The sequence below is a fragment of the Triticum aestivum genome, chromosome 4B, assembly GCF_018294505.1.
Source record: "Triticum aestivum cultivar Chinese Spring chromosome 4B, IWGSC CS RefSeq v2.1, whole genome shotgun sequence".
NCBI classification, from domain to species: domain Eukaryota; kingdom Viridiplantae; phylum Streptophyta; class Magnoliopsida; order Poales; family Poaceae; genus Triticum; species Triticum aestivum.
In genome coordinates, this window is record NC_057804.1 from 416,432,406 (window position 1) to 416,452,068 (window position 19,663).

The 19,663-nt window shown below is 48.3% G+C and overlaps 1 protein-coding gene across 1 annotated transcript; it reads left to right on the plus strand.

Moving 5' to 3' along the window:
- The first annotated feature begins 337 nt into the window (after nt 1-337).
- On the plus strand, nt 338-3,801 carry LOC123092452 (protein trichome birefringence-like 28). Its single transcript, XM_044514233.1, has 5 exons — nt 338-1,509; nt 1,957-2,137; nt 2,224-2,423; nt 2,555-2,716; nt 3,185-3,801. Exons 1-5 carry the CDS (start codon nt 701-703, stop codon nt 3,552-3,554), a joined length of 1,722 nt encoding a protein of 573 aa, XP_044370168.1. The 5' UTR covers nt 338-700; the 3' UTR covers nt 3,555-3,801.
- Nucleotides 3,802-19,663: the final 15,862 nt, after the last annotated feature.

Here is a 19,663-nt window from a genome sequence, read left to right on the forward strand (position 1 = left end):
AACAAGGCAAGTAACGGATGGGTATGTTTGGCAAGGCAATGCCAATGTATAACCTCCGAATTAAACCCCCAATGGAATGGAAGCTTTACAAGCTTGCGTGTTTCTCATTTGACCAACCCCGTATACGAAGGGAGAAGATGGAGGACCACTTGTGGTAAATGTTGTAAAGGCTATCTATAAAATTGAAAAGAATGGAGGAAATTGAAGAGAATTAGTTCCTACCAAATATATAAGCAGAGAGAGAGAGAGAGAGAGTAATTAGGAGGAGGGGGAGTGTTGGTGGAGAGGAGAGATCCCGCAACAATAAAAGAAGAAAGCAGGCGAACCAAACCAAACATACAGTACCAAAGGGAAGCAAAGCAACGGCGATCAAACACCCAACAAAGGGAGCGGGAGGCACCAAACTCGTAAAGTGATAGCCTCGTATATAGCCAGGCGAGAAGGACAGCAAGCCACCGCGAGAACGCAACGCGGGAGAAGAAGCAGCAGCAGCTCTCCATTTTCCGTTTCATTTCATACAGGGAGAGAGCTAGATAGGCACTAGTAGGAGCTAGCAAAGCGGAGAAGTAAACAAGTTTTTGTTTACTCCATCCATCTTCCTTCCCTGGGCTTGCAAGCAAAGGCCGGCCGGCCGGGGCGGTCGATCCATTCGCGGTAAGTTCCTTTAAAGCGCGGGGGCGGGAGCGGGAGGCCGCCCAGCATGCAGCAGCGGCGCAAGTCGGTGTTTGGGTCGGCGCCCTACGCGATGAAGCAGGCCGCGCTGGGGGCGGGCGTGGCGGCGCGCAAGAACGGCACGCCGCTCTCCATGGCGGCCGTGGTGTTCTCGCTCTTCGTCTTCGCCACCTTCCTCTACAACGAGGACATCAAGTCCATCGCCGACTTCCCCTTCGGCGCCGGCGCCGGCGCGCTCCGCGCCAAGTCCCCCGACCTCCACCTCCTGCAGGAGGCCGAGGCCGCCGCGCACCAGGCCGTCACCACCCTCGCCATGCGCGGGGAGGAGGCCATCGTGCGTGTCCTCGACGCGCCCGCCGCCGGGGCCCTTCTTCCGGTAGCCAACGCGGGCGCCGGTAACGGCAAGAACGCCACCGGGGCCGGGGTGGTGGTGGCCAAGACCAGCGCCGCCTCCAACGGCAACGCCAACACGGTCGGCGCCAATGCCGGCAAGGAGGAGGAGGGGCAGGAGAAGGACAGGGACGTGACGCTCCCGAACGTGACGGGAGGCGGCGGCGCGGAGGAGGCTAAGCGGCGGGAGGACGAGGAGGCGGCCGAGCGGGCGTCGACGGCGAAGGCCGCCGCGGCGACGGCGGCGGCGCTGCGGACGGTGGTGAGCGTGCCGGCGACGTGCGACCTGTACCGCGGCAGCTGGGTGTACGACGAGGTGAACGCGCCGGTGTACAAGGAGACGCAGTGCGAGTTCCTGACGGAGCAGGTGACCTGCATGCGCAACGGCCGCCGCGACGACTCGTATCAGAAGTGGCGGTGGCAGCCGACCGACTGCGACCTCCCCCGGTACGTTTTTTTTCCTTCCTTCTTCCCGTGTGGCCGTTTTACGCCGGTTTTTCTGAGCGGTTTGCGGGGTTGCGATCTGAGATTCGGGTTCCACGCCGGGATGTGAGGCTGAATGGCCGGTCTGGTTTGTCAGCATGTACGAGCCGGAGATCATCGTCGGTTTACGGAAACTGTGGCCACTTGTTTTTACTACTCCTCTTAATCTGGGAGTACTACCATTTTCTGCATTTGTCAGAGTATGAGACAAACACCACTAGGAGGTCAACGGTGTCAGGGGCGTCGAAATAGAATGTTCGAAATATACTATGAATACCACTGATGTTCTCTACTCCTGTTACCGCGTTGGTTTGAGCATCCCGACAGCTTCGACTTTCCATGCGGGAAACTGTTGTTTCCGCACGACTAGGGATGTGGCACTGAAAAGTGTTGAACAATATGAAACTGCAGGTTCGACGCTCGCCTGCTGCTGGAGCGGCTGCGCAACAAGCGGCTGATGTTCGTGGGAGATTCGCTGAACCGGAACCAGTGGGAGTCGATGGTGTGCCTGGTCCAGTCGGCGATCCCCAAGGGCCACAAGACCCTCACCAAGTTCGTCAACAACGGATCCAGCAACGTCTTCTACGCACACGTACGTGCCTTTTTTCAACCGCATGCAGTACATACACATTCAACAGATCGATCTAGCCTGAGACAGAGGAGCTCATGGACGTGCAGGATTACAACGCGACGGTGGAGTTCTACTGGGCGCCGTTCCTGGTGGAGTCCAACTCGGACAACCCCAAGGTGCACAGCGTCCCGGACCGGGTCATACAGTGGCACTCCATCGCCAAGCACGCCAAGAACTGGGTCGGCGTCGACTACCTCGTCTTCAACACCTACATCTGGTGGCTCAGCGCGCTCGACATGAAAGTCCTGTAAGTTCCGTTTAAAAAAAAAGTCATGTAAGTTGTAATACTATGTGGACATTTCAGTTGCTTGGTAGCATCTCGACTACTCGTGGTGCGTTCTCCTTTTGAATTTGAACGAAATGATGATGAATCGACAGGAAAAAAGGGTCGTTCGACGAGGGCGCTACCGAGTACGAGGAGGTGGACCGGCCCGTGGCGTACAGCGAGGTGCTCAAGACGTGGGCCAAGTGGGTCGACCGCAACATTGACCCCAACAGCACCACCGTCTTCTTCATGGGAATGTCACCCAACCACATCACGTAAGCCCCTTCTTCCACACTACTATACGTGTTACCTCTCATTCTTTGCTTGCATTGTACGTACGTACGTAGTACACGTTCCATCTTTTTCTTTGCTTCAGTTTTTCTTCTCTCCGAAGGAGTTCCTTTGCTTCAGTTCAGATTCAGAAAAATATGGTTTCCTTGAGGATCGGTTTATCGAGAGAGGGACCCCCGCGCGCAGCGAGATCTCTCTTTCAGTTTCAATTAGGTGTTGAGTTGAGCTTGAGCATTGCCTTAATTCGCACAAAAGGCAAACGGCGACAGGGATTTGTCAGATGTTAACTAACAAGTCAAGTCACACTTGCTTTATACACCATCTAAATGAAGTTGGTGGCGAGAGAGGACCCCTAACCTTCGGAGATGCACATGTGCCACCTATCTATTCTCGATCATATACTATTGTTTGTGGTGCTAATTAAACTCCGATCATGTCAACAAAAAACACAGGCCGGAGGCATGGGGCAACCAGGGCGGCATCAAGTGCGCAATGGAGACGCAGCCGATCGCGAACCGGAGCGCGACGCTGGACGTGGGCACGGACTGGCGCCTCTACGCGGGCGCCCAGGACGTGCTCAAGACGTTCCGGCGCGTGCCGGTGCACTTCGTCGACATCACGGCGCTGTCGGAGCTCCGCAAGGACGCGCACACGTCGGTGCACACGCTCCGGCAGGGGAAGCTGCTCACGCCGGAGCAGCAGGCCAACCCCAAGACGTACGCCGACTGCATCCACTGGTGCCTGCCGGGCCTGCCCGACACCTGGAACCAGTTCCTCTACGCCCGCATCCTCTCCAGCCCCTCCACCCAACACCAACAGTAGCCTCCCTCCCTAGTTCAAACGGAGCTCCAACGTGGCTCCTCCAGTGAGTGTTGCATACAGATACAGAAGAGTAAAGGGCCGTTGAAAGAAACAAAGGATGGATGCCCGCCATCTCTCTTTCTTTTCACCATTTTTCTGCTGGTTGCGTAAAGCCGTCATGTCCTGTTAACCTGTGATTCTTTTTGTTCAAAAGAAACGGAAGGTTAGGATAATGAAATATGTAGTGGGCTGTTTTTTTTTTCTTAAATGGAGGAGGACCCCTGGCCTCTGCATATGGACAATGGATGCAGCCACTTTATTAATTATTCAGACAAGACCTTACAAAGTTATACAACAATAAGACTGAAGCCACCGTCTAGGCAACAAACTGTCGCTACTCCTATCCAATTGATGAAGGGATGCTGATAGTCTGGGTTAATACCAAATAGACCTCGCAGCCAAATCTAACATCTAAGACCTGAGGTCCCAACCAGGACGTCTGTCGGTTACGGGCACCCACCAGTTCGGCGTGCTCCTCAACCAGGACGCTTGCCGGGTATGAGGCCACCGCAGCCACCTGCCACCAATCCATCTTCAAAGCTGTACAACTGCATTTACCTTGCCCGGTCTAGCTGCTGCCGACGCCACCAAGACGCCAGACGGCGTCGACTTCCTGCGCATGTCCATCGCCACACATCTGACGTCAAGCCTCCGCTGCTCCATGCCGCCAAGAACCTCCGCCATGAATATGTAGAAAGAAACACCGCTCCGCCGAAGGAGCCAACCACTGGTCCCTCGAGCCCGAGTGCATCTCTAGGAATGCCGCCCCCAAGGGGGTAACGACACATGAATGCCGTCGTCATCCGATCAACTGATCTAGGGTTTTCCCCCAGAGGTATTGGTGAGGTTGAGAGTTTCACATCGATGATGCCTTCATGAAGGAAACGATGATAAGGACATCGTCATCACCGGCTCCGGCCAACGACCGAAAACCAGGTTTTCACTCGAATCCGTCCCAAGGAATCCACCCGACAACCTGTGACCGTCTCGACCGCCTTCAAGGCCCCAGATCTAGCCACCTAGATCCGGCGAACAACCGCAACAGCAGTGCCACCGTAGGAGCCCTGGCGCACCGGCCACTGCTAGAGTGTGCCACCACTGGAGCCTGGGAGGAGGGCTCCCACCCCCACCTCGCCAAACCGTGAGAGCCGCCGAGATGGATCCCGCGCGCTCGTCATCGTCTCTGATCCGAACCATTCCGCAATCAGATCGCCGTCACAGATCCGCCTTGGACAGGGACTGCACCACGCCATGCCGCCGCGGGAAGCCCGAGCTTTACCCGCCGCCACCTTCCAGGGTTGCTGCCCCGGGATCCAGATAGAACATCACCGCTGCCACCGGCCTTGTTCCGCCGCTGCCGGCCGGCCGAGCCGCCGGCCACTGCGACCTCCGCCGCCATGGCCATGCAAGCCCTCCGAGCGACCGGCACCACCAGATCTTCCACGAAACCCGCAGTTCCGCCGCCTCCGCCCCTCACGACCCGCCACCTTGCGTCGTCGCAGGAGAAACGACCGCGCCGCCGCGTTGCAGGGCGGAGCGCCCTGGCGCCGTGGGAGACCCGCCTCACCCGATGCGACGCAGGAGGGAAGAGGGCCTCCGCTGCCGTCGTCAGCCGCCCGGGGCTTCGCTTGACGGCCTCCTCCAACGGCGGCGGAGGGGAGGGGGAAGATGGAGACGCCTGGCGGCGGTGGGGGCTAGGGTTTCCACCCGAGCCGCCCGGGCGGGGGGCGACGCAGGGGCCTGAAATCTGAACTGTTGTGTTGACTGGCTCATTTTCTTCTCCTGCCAAAAAGCTTGTGAGATGTGTAGATCAAATTTTGAGGAGCATTACACCGTACTGGCGCTCTGATGATCAAGGGAGATATAAAGGGCAGACGTACATCTGTTCTTCACTCATGCTGAATCGGATGTTCCTTCTCTTTGCTCGCTTTTGTTTCATCCGACGAGTAGCCTTTCGACAACTACTGTGCACACGGACCATAATGCTAAGTAAAGATGTGCAGGGGAATCACCTGGTCTGCACTCCTCCGTAGATAATACTATGTGGAATAAAGTTCTTAGCTCGAGAGGCATGTGTAGGTCTCCTTTCTCTTTTAGTTACTCTCAAATCAAACTGGTAAAGTGTCAATTGTCACGTACAAGGTGTAATAAGGAGCAAATGATGAGCGCAGATGCACTCAATCAGTCTAGTCCTGACTGAGTACTCAAAAAGGAACATTAATGTCACGCCCAATATGCGATACTATCCTAAAGAGACTCGAAGGTCCCACCAAGGCTAGAACCGCATATTGAAACACTTTTGCAAGGTGGATATCATTACATCAATATTACATAATAGATGGGGATACATACATAAGGCATGCAATGCCACACGAATACAACATCATCTTACATAAGATCACCATCCAACTACGGATGAAACACAAACAGAAACTCAAATGACATCCACCTTGCTAGCTCAGGCTGCCGACCTGGAACCTATTCCCTGATCGAAGAAGAAGCAGAAGAAGAACTCCAAAACAAGCAAACCAAACATCGCTCTCGCGTCATGATCATCGCATAACCGGTACCTACAACTGTTGTTGTAGTAATCTGTGAGCCACGAGGACTCAGCAATCCCATTACCATGGGTATCAAGACTAGCAAAGTTTAATGGGAAAGGAAGGGGTAAAGTGGTGAGGTTGCAGCAGCGACTAAGCATATATGGTGGCTAACATACGCAAATAAGAGCGAGAAGAGAAGCAAAGGAACGGTCGTGAAGCTAGCAATGATCAAGAAGTGATCCTGAACTCCTACTTACGTCAAACATAACCCAAAAACCGTGTTCACTTCCCGGACTCCGCAGAAAAGAGACCATCACGGCTACACACACGGTTGATGCATTTTAATTCGGATCTGGTGTCAAGTTATCTACAACCGGACATTAACAAATTCCCATCTGCCGCATAACCGCGGGCACGGCTTTCAAAAGTTTATACCCTGCAGGGGTGTCCCAACTTAGCCCATGATAAGCTCTCGCGATCAACGAAGGATATACCTTCTCCCAGGAAGACCCGATCAGACTCGGAATCCCGGTTTACAAGTCATTTCGACAATGGTAAAACAAGTCCAGCAAGACCGCCCGATGCGCCAACAATCCCGATAGGAGCTGCACATATCTTGTTCTCAGGGCAACACCGGATGAATACTACGTACAACTAAAACCAGCCCTCAAGTTTCCCCGAGGTGGCGATGCAAGTGGCTCTGGTTCGGACCAACACTTAGACAAGCATTGGCCCGGGGGGCTATAATAAAGATGACCCTTGGGTTAATTACTCCCAAGGGAAAAGTAGGTGGTGGTGAGGCAAATGGTAAAACCAAGGTTGGTCCTTGCTGCAGGAGTTTTATTCAAAGCGAACTGTCAAGGGGGTCCCATAAATCACCCAACCGCGTAAGGAACGCAAAATCTGGGAACATAACACCGGTATGACGGAAATTAGGGCGGCGAGAGTGGAACAAAACACCAGGCATAAGACCGAGCCTTCCACCCTTTACCAAGTATATAGATGCATTATTTAAATAAGAGATATTGTGATATCCCAACATAAACCTATCCACCATGGAGCAATCTTCAACTTCACCTGCAACTAACAGCGCTATAAGAGGGGCTGAGCAAAGCGGTAACATAGCCAAACAACGGTTTGCTAGGAAGGGTGTCAAAGGTTAGAGGTTCATGGCAATTTGGGAGGCTTGCTGAGCAAAAGATAGGTAACGCAACAAAGCGATAGAACGAAGCAACTAGCATAGCAATGATAGTAGTGAGATCCATGGTAGCGGTCATCTTTCCTGAAATCCCGCTAGGAAGAAGAACGAGTCCATGAAGAAGATGAAGCCACGAAGACGAACCAAGCATAGACGAATGAATCCTCACGATCACAACGAAACGGGAACTATCAAGAAGAAGCACACAACATGGTAAACACACCACACATATACAAGACATGATGTTCAACCAAGTATGATGCAAGGCAAGACTACATGAAGCTACTCATGGCAAGAGATGATGCAGACAAGAACAACACATCAAGGCAAGTTTAAATGAGGCCGGAAGTAATATATAACAATTCCGGTAAGTCCTCATATGCAAATTTCGAAATTGGTCCAGATCTGAATAAACCTTATGTTCAAGTTGTTAAACAGCAAGTTAAGATGCACCAAGATGATCTACACAAGATTCTAGTCAAGTTACATATAAAGTTCATTTAGTTCAGAGCTACGGCCTAGAAGATATGAGCAAAACAAGTTAAACATGGCATTGATGCAAAATACACCCAAACATCAAGCAAACACCTCAAAACAAGGATGCAACATGATAATATGAAGCTACATGCAAAATCAAGCAAGTTTCATATAGTGCACACTCAAAACGGAGCAACGGTTCAACACACACACATGAAACAAGTTTAAAGGACAAGCTGTCCAAAACAGCAACTAGGCATATTGCAAGCACCAAAACAACATGCTACAGCACCACGACATGAGAACAAAAGGCATGGACATGATGTACAGGTAAAGCATAACAAAACATGAACACTGAGCTATCTCCAGAAAACACTAGAACATGCTCAAACACACATGGCAAGATTGCAAATAATAACAGTTTCAGACTTTACAGAAATAACATCAGGTTGCAATGTTTAGAGCTATCAAACAATATGTTACAGGAACTTATCATGACAAACAAAGGCATGGTATTAATCTACTAATTGCATAGAACAAAAGTCCCTTACTGACCATGAGCCAAAAATGATCAGAAAATATGATGGCACCCATGTAAACATGGAAAGTTAAAAGACAGATTCAAACATGGCAGGAACAACGATAAGTAGGCATATTGGTGAGCTTGTACCACTCACCACAGAGCAATTCATGGCATGAAAAGGCAACCAACATTAAGAATACATGTTTATGAAGCTAAGCATGGCAAGAGAAAGTTTATAGGATGCATGGATCACTAGCAACAATCATGGCAACATGGAACTTAATGTTAACAAGCTGACAGCAACATTATTTAACAACTTTGGAGCAAGATTACAACAAGCTACAACAAGCTATAAATGCAACCAGGGGCATGGATGGATAGAGCATGACATGTATAACAAAACATCCATAGTAAACATCTCCAGATTATACATAGAATGACTTGTAGTAGTAGGTTTACAAAGCAACAAAATATAACAGAAACAGCCTAGCAAAACAGTAACAGCAAGTACCCTACTTAACAAGCTCGATTCACTCACCACAAGTCATTGCATGACAAGATAAGCATAGCATCAGCAATAATACATGTTTATGAAACTAACCAAGGCAAGAACAAGTTCATAGCAGGTAAGGACCAACTACAACAACCTTGGCAAAATTAAATATGTAAACAATCTGCCAGGAAACATTTTATATCAAAAGTAGAGCAAGAAAATGACATGCTAGACTACTCTATAATTGCAAACAGGGGCATGAATGGATAAAGAATATCCATATGTTCAAAACATCCTTACTCTAGTATCTCAAAATATGCTTGGATCTCTCTGTAGCATCAAGTTTACATGGCATAAAAATAACAGCAGAACAGGGACTGAAATCAGCAACATCACGAAGCCTAGTTTGCATGCTTGTACTAGTCACCATATTGATCACAAAAATACATGGCATACACCCCTGTAAAGATGGCATGATGTAGTTCAAAACACATGTAGACATCAACCTCGTAGGATGCACACATCAAACATGGCAAAAATGACAAATGAACATGTTCTGTTAACAGACAGCAGACAACATCATATAGCACACTTGCAACAATGATTCAGGCATCTAGATCAACTCAAACAAGCATGGCACAATGGAATGAAATTAAGAGCATCTCCCAACGAACATTTTGACATATTACACGCACGAAACGGAGCAGTATGCAATAAGTTATGGCATGATGAATAGGGAAACATTATGCAAAAATATCTCGGGACTTGGAGAAAAACGAGGGGGGGGGTCAACCTCAGATCTAGGTTGCACGGAAACCGAGGCGCGGCTAGAGAAATCTCGCCGGAGACGGGGCGGCGAGGCGGCCGGAGTTCCACCGGAGGAGGGCCGGCGAGGGGATGACGAGCAGGCGGCGGGGCGGAGCACGGGCGGCGGAGGGCGGCGCCGGCCGAGGACGGCGGACGGCGGCACGGGGCATCGCTGGGGCGGCGGAGTCCAGCCGGGAGGCGCGACGATAGGGAGGCGCTCCGGCGCGGCGACGAACGGAGGCGGGGGCCCTCGGGGACGACGGGCGGCGACTGGAGGCGAGGTCGCCGGCGCCGGGGGCGAGGCGCGGGCGGCGGGCGGCGGGCGGCGGCGCGGCCGGGACCTGCGGGCGAGCAGCGACGGAGGACGGGCCCGGCGCGGCCTGGTTCGGCCCGGGGCGGGCCGGATCTGGGCCCCGGGTGGCGCGGTGAAGTGGGGCGCTGGCGGCGGTGACGTGGCGGCGCGGGAGTGGTGGAGGGCGGCGGTGGCGATGACATGGCATGATCTGATTGGACGGAGGTGACGGGCGGACATGCCCGGCTGCGGCCGGACGTGTCCGGCTGCGGGAGGAGGACGAAGCTAGGGTTAGACTGCGCGAAAATTCGGGAAGGGGCACATATTTATAGGTAGAGGGAGCTAGGAGGCTTCAAATGAGGCACGGTTTTTGCCCACACGGTCGTGATCAAACGACGGAGAGCATGAAGGGGGGTTTGCTGGGTTTTGGGCCAGTTTGGAGGGGTGTTGGGCTGCAACACAAAGAGGGCTTTATGGTTACTCGGTTAACCGTTGGAGTACCAAACGACCTCCAAATGGCACGAAACTTGACAGGCGGTCTACCGGTGCTATACCAAGGCCACTTGGCAAGCCTCGATCCATTCCGAAAACATTTAACACCCGCTCACGACAAGAGGCAAAAAGGGGACGCCGGATGACATAGGAGTGCCGGATTGCAAAACGGACAACGGGGAAAATGCTCGGATGCATGAAACGAAAACATATGCAAAATGAGATGCACATGATGACATGGCAAAGTGCAACACGCAAGAAAATGACATGGCAACTACGGCGAATAACTGGCAGACACCTGGTGCATCGAATCCGGGGCATTACAACACTCCTCCACTAACAAGAGATCTCGTCCCGAGATCTTAGGACCGAGACGGAAGGGAAAAAGGGATGAGGTGAAACAAGAACTCAAGAGAAGAAGCAAAGAATCGAGAGCACCCAAGAAGAAGAGAGGAACAACGAGAATGACAAGAATCGAAAGCTCACAGAGTCAGATAGACTATGAAACCACTCCGGTTAGAACAAGATAAGAAACGAATAAGACTGAAAGGATTTAGGCAGCACTCCGGTTAAAACATGGAGGAATAGAACACGAGCTTCACAAGATGGGATGGCACTTGATGAGATGAACAACGCAATGCCTCCGGAAGAATTAAAAGAATGAAATGAAAAGGACTAAGACGGAAGGATTGAATGGAGTTGTTGAGAAAATCAACAACGAAAAGAATAAGCTTGTTGTGGTCTTATAGGTAACATCTCAAGATCATAAGGTGATAACCGACCACAAATTGAAATGATTGGACAGCTTAGAAGAACGAAGAAATGCAAAACTCCACTTTGAAAGAATACAGAGAAATAATTGCCCTTTGAGATGCGAGAAGAAAAGATACTTGAACTCCACCAACAAAATCTTGATGAACTATTGAGGAATGAATTAAATCATGAAGAACCACCATGAAGAACTCCGGTACCAAAAGGATGATGAGATAGAATGAAGGAAAAGAATAAGATGAGCCTTGCAGTGATTTAAATGGAGGTCCCGACGAAATGGCCGAGGAAGTTTGAACTCTGGAAAAGAAAAGATGGAGAACACTTGGAACTAGATTCTATTCCTCACGAACAAACTCTGAAGAAAAGGGATTACTAGACGATGATGAAATAAGAATAAGAATTACGTTATGCTTATCCTCATCCAATTTAATGGTTGACGAGAGGATTTGGCATGCAACTTATTCTTATTGAAAAAGGATTAAGGGGGAACATAGCACAAAACTTGAGAAAATCTTCATGAACCACCGGTAGGATTGAAAAGAATGAATGGATTAAAATGATAATCAAGGAAAAAGAATCTGAAAGAACCACCATTAGAATTCGGAAATGACTGATGAAAGAGAATGAAACACCGGGAAGGATTAGAAGAACCAATATGCTCGAGGGGATTTAGATGCAAAAGGACAAAGAGATCATGAGCTGATTAAAGAACACTTGAAGGAAGCACCGGAATAATTGGATAACGGTAACTGAAATGTGAGGATGAAGAATTCTTCTGGAATGATGGCCTCCGATGAAAAGAAATGGAAAAACAACTCCTGACATACTCCGGTAGAATGAAAACCGAAAAGGTTGAGCCAACAATGAAATGATTTGAAATCGATCTTGAAAGGCATGTGACTGATGGAATCCATTCTTACGTCACACTTGAAAAGAGTTTAAGAATAACTCCGGGAAATTTGAAGAGTCAGGTAAGATCCTGGAAAAAGACTTGTGGTTAGGGCCCACTGAAGAGATAACTCCGTTGAAAAGGATTGTTGAACAGATAGATGATGCACCGGAACAACTGAAATATTTGAATAAGGTGGCAACCTCGACTTAATTGGAACACAGACGGATCTCCTGAGATGTCTTGAACACTCCGGAAGGACAAACTTGCGAGAGGCGAACGAGCAGGGAAAACACTTGAGCCGAGGAAAAGAATATAATCACTACCGAAAACTTGAATTGAATCCACCGGAGAAGAAAAAGAGATGAAGAATGTCGAACAAAAGAGAATTCACCGGTTGAAGTGATTGAGGGAATACTGAAGAGGCTCCCCACGAATGAAATTGATGCTCGAAGCAGACTCAGGCTCCGGGAAGAAGAGGGTGGGAGGGCGGGAAAACAAAGGCAACAGGAAGGGAGAACCGACGAATATCTTAAAGAGAAACACCGGTTGAAATCATTTAGGAAAGAAAGCAAAGATTTTGCACGAGTAGAAAGCATACTCGATTACGGACTCCGGCTCCGAGGAGAAAAGGGGTGGGCGGGTGGGAAAAATAAAACGACTGAGGATTGAACTTGGCAAAGACGAAGAGGCTCGAGTCGACTTGACGAGAAATGCACCGGATGAAAAGAGGAGAGAACCAACGATCGGAAAACCAACTGCGTGATCCTAAAGAAAAATTTGAAGGGGAAGAGAAGTAATTCAAAACACCTACGTCAAGATTCCTGACCAGAGCGACGAAGGGACTGAGGAGTAAAAAGAATTCCTACTCTCCGATATAACTAGACTCTGAAAACAGTTTTCTTCTAGACTCGACAACGGCCAAACTACATGATCAATCAAGGGGGCTCCTAAGGTCGGTCGAGGCTCTGATACCAACTTGTCACGCCCAATATGCGATACTATCCTAAAGAGACTCGAAGGTCCCACCAAGGATAGAACCGCATATTGAAACGCTTTTGCAAGGTGGATATCATTACATCAACATTACATAATAGATGGGGATACATACATAAGGCATACAATGCCACACGAATACAACATCATCTTACATAAGATCACCATCCAACTACGGATGAAACACAAACAGAAACTCAAACGAAATCCACCCTGCTAGCCCAGGCTGCCGACCTAGAACCTATTCCCTGATCGAAGAAGAAGCAGAAGAAGAACTCCAAAACAAGCAAACATCGCTCTCGCGTCATGATCATCGCATAACCTGTACCTGCAACTGTTGTTGCAGTAATCTGTGAGCCACGAGGACTCAACAATCCCATTATCATGGGTATCAAGACTAGCAAAGCTTAATGGGAAAGGAAGGGGTAAAGTGGTGAGGTTGCAGCAGCGACTAAGCATATATGGTGGCTAACATACGCAAATAAGAGCGAGAAGAGAAGCAAAGGAACGGTCGTGAAGCTAGCAATGATCAAGAAGTGATCCTGAACTCCTACTTACATCAAACATAACCCAAAAACCGTGTTCACTTCCCGGACTCCGCCGAAAATAGACCATCACGGCTACACACACGGTTGATGCATTTTAATTCAGATCTGGTGTCAAGTTATCTACAATCGGACATTAACAAATTCCCATCTACCGCATAACCGCGGGCACGGCTTTCGAAAGTTTATACCCTGCAGGGGTGTCCCAACTTAGCCCATGATAAGCTCTCGTGATCAACGAAGGATATACCTTCTCCCACGAAGACCCGATCAGACTCGGAATCCCAGTTTACAAGTCATTTCGACAATGGTAAAACAAGTCCAGCAAGACTGCCCGATGCGCCGGCAATCCTGATAGAAGCTGCACATATCTCGTTCTCAGGGCAACACCGGATGAACACTACATACAACTAAAACCAGCCCTCAAGTTTCCCCGAGGTGGCGCTGCAATTGGCTCTGGTTCAGACCAACACTTAGACAAGCATTGGCCCGGGGGGGGCTATAATAAAGATGACCCTTGGGTTAATTACTCCCAAGGGAAAAGTAGGTGGTGGTGAGGCAAATGGTAAAACTAAGATTGGGCCTTGCTAGAGGAGTTTTATTCAAAGCGAACTATCAAGGGGGTCCCATAAATCACCCAACCGCGTAAGGAACGCAAAATCCGGGAACATAACACCGGTATTGACGGAAACTAGGGCGGCAAGAGTGGAACCAAACACTAGGCATAAGGCCGAGCCTTCCACCCTTTACCAAGTATATAGATGCATTAATTAAATAAGAGATATTGTGATATCCCAACATAAACCTGTCCACCATGGAGCAATCTTAAACTTCACCTGCAACTAACAGCGCTATAAGAGGGGCTGAGCAAAGTGGTAACATAGCCAAACAATGGTTTTCTAGGAAGGGTGTCAAAGGTTAGAGGTTCATGGCAATTTGGGAGGCTTGATGAGTAAAAGATAGGTAACGCGGCAAAGCGATAGAACGAAGCAACTAGCATAGCAATGATAGTAGTGAGATCCAGGGTAGCGGTCATCTTTCCTGAAATCCCGCTAGGAAGAAGAACGAGTCCATGAAGAAGATGAAGCCACGAAGACGAACCAAGCGTAGACGAACGAATCCTCACGATCGCAACGAAACGTGAACTATCGAGAAGAAGCACACAACATGGTAAACACACCACACATATACAAGACATGATGCTCAACCAAGTATGATGCAAGGCAAGACTACATGAAGCTACTCATGGCAAGAGATGATGCAGACAAGAACAACACATCAAGGCAAGTTTAAATGAGGCCGGAAGCAACATATAATAATTCCGGTAAGTCCTCATATGCAAATTTCGAAATTAGTCCAGATCTGAATAAACCTTATGTTCAAGTTGTTAAACAGCAAGTTAAGATGCACCAAGATGATCTACACGAGATTCTAGTCAAGTTACATATAAAGTTCATTTAGTTCAGAGCTACGGCCTAGAAGATATGAGCAAAACAAGTTAAACATGGCATTGATGCAAAATGCACCCAAACATCAAGCAGACACCTCAAAACAAGGATGCAACATGATAATATGAAGCTACATGCAAAATCAAGCAAGTTTCATATAGCGCACACTCAAAACGGAGCAACGGTTCAACACACACACACATGAAACAAGTTTAAAGGACAAGCTGTCCAAAACAGCAACTAGGCATATTGCAAGCACCAAAACAACATGCTACAGCACCACGACATGAGAACAAAAGGCATTGACATGATGTACAGGTAAAGCATAACAAAACATGAACACTGAGCTATCTCCAGAAAACACTAGAACATGCTCAAACACACATGGCAAGATTGCAAATAATAATAGTTTCAGACTTTACAGAAATAACATCAGGTTGCAATGTTTAGAGCTATCAAACAACATATTACAGGAACTTATCATGACAAACAAAGGCATGGTATGAATCTACTAATTGCATAGAACAAAAGTCCCTTACTAACCATGAGCCAAAAAGGATCAGAAAATATGATGGCACCCATGTAAACATGGCAAGTTAAAAGACAGATTCAAACATGGCAGGAACACCGATAAGTAGGCATGTTGGTGAGCTTGTACCACTCACCACAGAGCAATTCATGGCATGAAAAGGCAACCAACAATAAGAATACATGTTTATGAAGCTAAGCATGGGAAGAGAAAGTTTATAGGATGCATGGATCACTAGCAACAATCATGGCAATATGGAACTTAATGTTAACAGGCTGACAGCAACATTATTTAGCAACATTGGAGCAAGATTACAACAAGCTATAAATGCAACCAGGGGCATGGATGGATAGAGCATGACATGTATAACAAAACATCCGTAGTAAACATCTCCAGATTATACATAGAATGACTTGTAGTAACATGTTTACATAGCAACAAAATATAACAGAAACAGCCTAGCAAAACAGTAACAGCAAGTACCCTACTTAACAAGCTCGATTCACTCACCACAAGTCATTGCATGACAAGATAAGCATAGCATCAGCAATAAGACATGTTTATGAAACTAACCAAGGCAAGAACAAGTTCATAGCAGGCAAGGACCAACTACAAAAACCTTGGCAAAATTGATTAACATGTAAACAATCTGCCAGGAAACATTTTATATCAAAAGTAGAGCAAGAAAATGACATGTTAGACTACTCTATAATTGCAAACAGGGCATGAATGGATAAAGAATATCCATATGTTCAAAACATCCTTACTGAAGTATCTCAAAATATGCTTGGATCTCTCTGTAGCATCAAGTTTACATGGCATAAAAATAACAGCAGAACAGGGACTGAAATCAGCAACATCACGAAGCCTAGTTTGCATGCTTGTACTAGTCACCATATTGATCACAAAAATACATGGCATACACCCCTGTAAAGATGGCATGATGTAGTTCAAAACACATGTAGACATCAACCTCATAGGATGCACACATCAAACATGGCAAAAATGACAAATAAACATGTTCTGTTAACAGACAGCAGACAACATCATATATCACACTTGCAACAATGATTCAGGCATCTAGATCAACTCAAACAAGCATGGCACAATGGAATGAAATAAAGAGCATCTCCCAACGAACATTTTGACATATTACACGCACGAAACGGGGCAATATGCAACAAGTTATGGCATGATGAATAGGGAAACATTATGCAAAAATATCTCGGGACTTAGAGAAAAACGAGGGGGGGTCAACCTCAAATCTAGGTTGCACGGAAACCGAGGCGCGGCTGGAGAAATCTCGCCGGAGACGGGGCGACGAGGCGGACGGAGTTCCACCGGAGGAGGGCCGGCGAGGGGACGACGAGCAGGCGGCGGGGCGGAGCACGGGCGGCGGAGGGTGGCGCCGGCCGGGGACGGCGGACGGCGGCGCGGGGCCGCGCTGGGACGACGGAGTCCGGCCGGGAGGCGCGCTGACGGGGAGGCGCTCCGACGCGGCGACGAATGGAGGCGGGGGCCCTCGGGGACGACGGGCGGTGACCGGAGGCGAGGTTGCCGGCGCCGGGGGCGAGGCGCGGGCGGCGGAGCCTCGGGCGGCAGGCGGCGGCGCGGCCGGGACCTGCGGGCGAGCGGCGACGGAGGACGGGCCCGGCGCGGCCCGATTCGACCCGGGGCGGGCCGGATCTGGGCCCCGGGTGGCGCGGTGAAGTGGGGCGCTGGCGGCGGTAACGTGGCGGCGCGGGAGTGGTGGAGGGCGGCGGTGGCGATGACGTGGCGCGATCTGATTGGACGGAGGGGACGGGCGGACATGTCCGGCTGCGGCCGGACGTGTCCGGCTGCGGGAAGAGGACGAAGCTAGGGTTGGACTGCGCGAAAATTCGGGGAGGGGCACATATTTATAGGTAGAGGGAGTTAGGAGACTCCAAATGAGGCACGGTTTTCGCCCACATGATCGTGATCGAACGACGGAGAGCATAGAGGTGGGTTTGCTGGGTTTTGAGACAGTTTGGAGGGGTGTTGGGCTGCAACACAAAGAGGGCTTTACGGTTACCCGGTTAACCGTTGGAGTACCAAACGACCTCCAAATGGCACGAAACTTGACAGGCGGTCTACCGGTGCTATACCAAGGCCACTTGGCAACCCTCGGTCCATTCCGAGAACATTTAACACCCGCTCACGACAAGAGGCAAAAGGGGGACGCCGGATGACATAGGAGTGCCGGATTACAAAACGGACAACGGGAAAAATACTCGGATACATGAAACGAAAACGTATGCAAAATGAGATGCACATGATGACATGGCAAAGTGCAACACGCAAGCAAATGACATGTTAACTACGGCGAATAACTGGCAGACACCTGACGCATCGAATCCGGGGCGTTACAATTAATGGAGTAACTCACACGACCAGGATCCATATACATTGTACAATCTTCAGTGCAACCCTAACAGAATCCTCAAAAACTTTTAACTCCTTCAAAAAATTCATTATGAGGAGCTAAGTCAAATCGATCCCCAAATGGTTAATTCCTCAAACATTTGAGGAGTTAAGCCTCAAATTTTGCTGCTCCTGCTAAAATTTGAGCAGCCACCTTCAAGTCCCAGCGGAAGATTCCTTTGCCTCTTAGTGTTGGTGGGGTTATGGGGCATGACTCTACGCATAAGGGTTTAAATCTTGGTGCTCATATTTATACTATATGGATCTCTTGTACAGTCTTTATATAAAACAAAATGATTATGTTTGCCTCACTCTTCCCCCGACGCCCAGCAACACACATCACCCCCTAGCACGCATCTGACCTCCCCAACGACCTCCATGACCACGCCCGTGTAACCCGCCGAACTCCGGCGAAGTTTTTCTTTGATTTCTCGTCTTTTCCGTCATCCTCGGCCGCAACCGTGCTCCTCGTCGGCGTGTCCTTGGAGAGCGAAGAGGAGAAGAACTCATTAGGACAAAGAGTGCCCAAACTATGGGTCATGGAGGACGAATCTCGTTGACTTTTTTGACCATGTGCGAGGAAGAAGGAAGAATGAAGATGGGGAAGTGAGATTTTCATGTGGGATATAGTTTGACCGAGAAGTTAAGTTTGAGGGTTCGCGAGGGTGAGGAGTTCAATTATGAGGGTTCGGTTAAAGAGTTTACTTTGAAAATATGTACAAATATTTTAAAAAATGTTCGTGAGTTCAACGCATGTCTGTGAATTTGGAAAAATTGTTCGTGGATTTTTTGTTTACAAATTTATAAGACTCATGAATTCAGAAAATGTTAGTAAATTTTAAAAAATGTTCTCAAATTTCAAAAAATATTCATGAATAGGACAAAATGTTCAGTAAATTCGAAAATGTAAAAAAATAAAGGGGTAAGGAAAAAATAAATTGGCTAAATAAAGAAAAAAGAAATAAAAATAAAAAACTACAGAGAAAAGAGCTAAAAAAGCAACCCATAAGCTTCCTAAAATTGGATGAGAAGCATCCAGAAGCTTCCTAAAACCATTTTGTTCCCACGCGAACTGTCGCACTCTAATGTGCCGGCCATGTCGAGCCGTTGTGGGTGATCGCTGTGATATGAATCACAATAAGGGATACATATCATTCGACACAGAACTGGAGACATGAACTGTAACAGTAGGCAGGCCACCGCAATGGGTGCTCCTATTCCACGAGCAATAGGCCAGTCAGCTCGATGTGCCGACTCATTTAACGGACCTACTGCGATGTGCCTAGGTCAACAAGTTCTAAGCTAATTTTATATTATTTATATGGGATTTAAAAAAATGATGTTTTAAAAAATCATGAAAAAATGGTCACATTTTAAAAAATGATCGCCTAAACTGAAATATAGTCAAGAATGTAAACAATGTTCATGAAAGTGTTAACGGGTTTAGAAAGATGATTCTAATAAAAAGCTTCATGAGTCTCAAAATGTTCTAGAATTTGTGAATTGTTCATGGATTTGAAAATTGTTTGTGGATTGAAAAAAAGTTCTGGAATATTAAAAAGAGTTCACCATATAAAAAATGTTCATGAATTTCAAAAATATCCGGATATTTAAGAACTTAATGA